The 5,041-nt window shown below is 41.3% G+C and overlaps 1 protein-coding gene across 3 annotated transcripts in view; it reads left to right on the forward strand.

Moving 5' to 3' along the window:
- The first annotated feature begins 2,081 nt into the window (after positions 1-2,081).
- The window catches only part of lcmt1 (leucine carboxyl methyltransferase 1), a 13,820-nt gene continuing 10,860 nt past the window's right edge, over positions 2,082-5,041 (forward strand). The window contains exons 1-2 of one of the 3 annotated variants that reach the window (XM_017482561.3): positions 2,082-2,255; positions 2,385-2,479. In XM_017482561.3, coding sequence (XP_017338050.1) covers positions 2,394-2,479 — 86 coding nt within the window. In that variant the 5' untranslated portion in view covers positions 2,082-2,255; positions 2,385-2,393. 3 annotated transcript variants of the gene reach the window in all.

Consider the following 5,041-nt stretch of genomic DNA (forward strand, 5'->3'; position numbering starts at 1 on the left):
AAGACACACCTATGAACACACACACACACACGCGCGCGCGCGCGCGCCTCACTGAAATGTTAAGATTTCCATATGAAACTGTTGTGATTTGAATTCATTACCATTTTTGCGTTTCATTTGTTTCTGTGTTTCAGAGATTTGTTTCATCACACACACACACACACACACACACACACACACACACACACACACCAGTGTATGATAAGATTAAACACGATCAAAGCTTTAACTGGAAGATATAATACTCTTTTAAAATGTTCATGAGCTGGGTGTATTATCTTAAAGAAAGACAGAAAGAAAGAAAAGGGGAAAAAATGTGTAAGTCCTCTAAAATGACATAATGAATTAAAAGTATAATGAATAATAAATAAATATAGTGAAGCAAAAAGGCAAAACTTTGTGGCGGGGCTACTTGCTGGGATTTAAATTTCCTTTGTGTACAGTGCATTAGGATTATAAAATTAAACTTAGAGTAGAGTGGAAATTTGTACCTTCGGATGATGTTAATTACATTCACAATGTTTACATTCCTCACTTGGGTTGATAAGAAATTTGGTTTGATTTCTTGTGCATCTAATAATAATCATAATCATAATAATAATAATAATAATGATGATGATGATGATAATGATAATAATAATAACAGCAATAATTATTATCATTATCATTATTATTTTTATTATTTGGGCATACAGTGGATTAGTGGTTAGCACGTTCACCTCACTCCTCCAGGGTTGGGTGTTTGATTCCTGACACGACCCTGTGTGTGCGGAGTTTGCATGTTCTCCCTGTGCTGTGTGGGTTTCCTCCGGGTACTCCGGTTTCTTCCCCCAGTCCAAAGACATGCACTGTAGGCTGATTGGCATGTCCAAAGTGTCCGTAGTGTATGAATGGGTGTGTGAATGTGAATGTGATTGCACCCTGTGATGGATTGGCACCCTGTCCATGGTGTATCCCGCCTTGTGCCCGATGCTCCCTGGGATAGGCTTCAGGTTTCCCGTGACCCTGAAAAGGATAAGCGGTATAGAAGATGGATGGATGGATGTGTCCGTAGTGTATGAATGGATGTTTGAATGTGTATGTGATTGCACCCTGTGATGGATTGGCACCCGTGCCCCATGCTCCCTGGGACCCAGTAGGATAAGCAGTGTAGAAAACTGATGGATTGTTGCTATTATTATTATTATTATTATTGTTGTTGTTGTTGTTGTTGTTGTTGTTGTTGTTGTTATTATGGGGCGCACGGTGGCTTAGTGGTTAGCACGTTCGCCTCACGGGTCCGGGGTTCGAGTCCCGCTGGGGCCATGTGTGTGTGGAGTTTGCATGTTCTTCCCGTGCTGCAGGGGTTTCCTCCGGGTACTCCGGTTTCCTCCTCTAGTCCAAAGACATGCATGGTAGGCTGATTGGTGTGTCTAAAGTGTCTGTAGTGTATGAATGGGTGTGTGAGTGTGTATGCGATTGTGCCCTGCGATGGACTGGCACCCTGTCCAGGGTGTACCCCGCCTTTTGCCCGATGCTCCCTGGGATAGGCTCCAGGTTCCCCATGACCCTGAAAATGGAGTAAGCGGTAGAAGATGGATGGATGGATGGATGGATATTATTATTATTATTATAACAAAAGCTCCAAGCTCCCCGTAACCCTGTGTAGGAAAAGTGGTAAAGAAAATGGACGGATGGATGGATGGATGGATTATACATTTTACTTGATCTTGCTGTTACAGGTATCTTCACAGTCAACGGGTCACATACAGTTGTTTTCACGATTTTTCCTAACACTGTTCTGTTGTCTTGTTTAGTTAGTTAGCGTGCACTGCCCTGTGTATTTGTTGTACATTTTATTGTACACACTGTCGTGAATTTGCACTTGATATAGTCCTGTGTGCCGTGCTGTTGTACTGCAATACAATGAAATTTCGCTTCAATGTATGCAGTAAAAGAGTTGTAGCCTAAAGACGGGGGAGAAGAAAGAAAGAAAGAAAGAAAGAAAGGGGGGAAAAAAAACCTCGACTTGTATTGACCTGACGCTGACAGCAGGCGGCGGTGTGCAGCCTTCACTCTGTAAACACACACTAAACCATACAGACGATGAAGGTGCAGGCGCGGTGCATTGTGGGAACAGTCGTGAGGGATGTAGATTTGCAGCGAACGCTAAGAAAATATTGTATTTTTTAAAATCTGCATATCAGCTTGCAATCGTTTTCGGTTAAATATTGAAGAACACGTTAATGTAACCTTCGACACGATTTAAGTGAAAAGTAATCTCAAATCTGTAGTTTAAAGCTTTGTGTTGTTGCATGAGTATAAACTGTACAGTATGTGTGTAGTGGCGTGTGGTTTTCACATGTAAAAAGAAGCAATAATTCTGATTCATACCTTTGATTTAGTAAGTGTTCATGGCGTCCAAAGCGCCTTTCACTGACTCTGACACCGCTGATGAAGCTGTCAGAGCAACATGCGACGATGCGTCGATATGCAAAAGGTAGAATTGTTGTCGGATCACTGTGATCCTAAAACGCACTGTTTATGATCAGTGATGATGATTAGAGTTGGGCGATATGACAGTAATATCATTTCACGATTTTTTGTGTGCATTTTTTCATATTAAAAATATTTATAATATATATATATATATATATATATATATATATATATATATATATATATTTTAAAATATACAAAAAGTACAAAATCAATTACTTCTCGTCAGTTTGTAATTAAATTATTTAAATCTAACAAGTCATGATATCCCCGAAAAGAATATTGTGACATAATTTATCACAATATCAATATTATGGTCATATTGGACAGCTCTAATAAAAAGTCTAAGCATTTATTTGTGTAGGTCTGCAGTCGCTGTACTATAACGTTGCCAGTAGGCATTCCTACTACTGGTTACCATAGTAACATTTATCAGTGGGTGGTACCTTCTGGAGGGAGAGTGTTTGTATATAAAATTCACCAGAGTATATATGCGTCATATCCTATGAGATGACGGAGAAGCAGTGTGTGCTCTTTGCCATTGCGGCCGTCTATCTGCGGCGAAAGCGCCGGACTGTCTGTGTCCACGAAACAATTCGGACTGGCAGTCAGCATGGGGGTCACAGATCATGTGCGTTCTGCTGGCTTCACTCCCATTGCACCAAGTGCTCCAAATTTGCGTAATGTTAAACTTTTCTCAACTTTGTCGCATCGCTAGACACGCCCACATCTAGTCGCCAGCGGTCGCTGTCGTTCATATCGCCGGAAGTCGCCAGCTCTTGTTGAAAATGAACGTCCCCATTTGCTTTGTTGCAGCGAGTCGATGTATGTGTGAACATACCTTAAGGGCTCAGGAAGATAAGACAGGGCAAGGCCATGTAGTACTTTGTGAGTGAGTGTGTTGATTCTCTGTGTTTATTCTCTGCAAGATGGGTAACTGGTGTAACTGCTGGAGTACAGGTCCTAAACCCTTGCATCTGAATTTTCAATATGTGGAAGTTAATTTTTCGGTACCAGAAATAGCAAAGAAGAGAGAATCACGGCAATCTGACCATAAGGATGAAACGTGAAATCAGAGTTTCAGCATTCAGTAAGTAAGAGTTGAAGCCAGGCAATACTGTGGAGCTGATCAAAAGCAATTTTTATTAATGACCTATAGTGGGTTCAAACGAGTATGTGTTGTAAAAATTATACCTAGATTATGAACATTTGTAGGATATTTGATCTAAAAAAAATTTAGATGCAGCAAGTAAAATTTCTGTTTTGTCAGGGGATAATTTAAGAAGTTTATCCTTGATTTTATGTATCATAAATGCATTACATTCATGAGGCTGGAGGAAGAGCACTATTGGACCTAGTACTAAGATTTATCTGAGTGTCATCTGCTTAATAGTAGAAGCTAAGGCCGTGTTTGTGAATGATCTGGTTAAATGGAAGCATACACAGTATATGATAGGGACAGAAGACTGAGCCACAGGATATATGTATACCAATGGTTATAATGTGGTATCTGTAGAATGGTAAGATGTAAACCAAACATGATGATAAACTTGTCTTGTCATGACCGACTTGCAACCTACCGTTTGTTGTTTTTTTTTTTTGTCTGGTGGCTTCTCGGATGTAATGAATTCCTTCAGACTGTGGTAGCAACACACTGGTTGTGTTAACAGACTTTCAGAATCTAAATCCATGTATTTTGTTATCGTGCATTTATGTAGCTTACAATGAATCTGATTTTGCCTTGAAATATGCACTGATCAGCCATAACATTAAAACCACCTCCCTAATATTGTGTAGGTCCTCCTTGTGCCACCAAAACAGTTCTGACCCATTGAAACATGAACTCCACAAGACCTCTGAAGGTGTGTGCTGTGGTATCTGGCACCAAGACATTAGCAGCAGATGTAGTCCTGTAAGTTGTTACGATGGATCCTCAGTGGATCGGACTTATTTGTCCAGCACGTCCCACAGATGCTCGCGTTGAGATTTGGGGAATTTGGAGGCCAAGACAACACCTTGAACTCTTTGTCATGTTTCTCAGACCATCCCTGTGCGCATTATCCTGCTGAAAGAGGCCACTGCCATTAGGAAGGGGTGTACAGTACTTGGTCTGCAACAATGTTTAGGTAGGTGGTACTTGCAAAGTAACATCCCAAGGTTTCCCAGCAGAACATTGTCAGGAACATTACACCTCCTCCACCAGCTTGCCTTCTTCCCAAAGTGCATCCTAGTGCCATCTCTTCCCCAGGTAAACGACACACACGCACCCAGCCGTCCACATGGTGTAAAAGAAAATGTAATTTCTCAGACCAGGCCGCCACCTTTCACTGCTCCATCGTCCAGTTCTGATATTCATGTACCTATTGTAGGTGCTTTCGGCGGTGGGCAGGGGTCAACCTGGGCACAACACTTTACTGTTTTGGAGATGCTCTGACCAAGTCATCCAACCGTCACAATTTGGCCCTTGTCAAAGTCGCTCAGATCCTTCAGCTTGCCGATTTTTTTTTTCCTACTTCCAACCCACCAGCTTCGAGAACTGACTGTTCACTTGCTGCCTAATTTA

The sequence above is a fragment of the Ictalurus punctatus genome, chromosome 13 (assembly GCF_001660625.3).
Source record: "Ictalurus punctatus breed USDA103 chromosome 13, Coco_2.0, whole genome shotgun sequence".
NCBI lineage: Eukaryota > Metazoa > Chordata > Actinopteri > Siluriformes > Ictaluridae > Ictalurus > Ictalurus punctatus.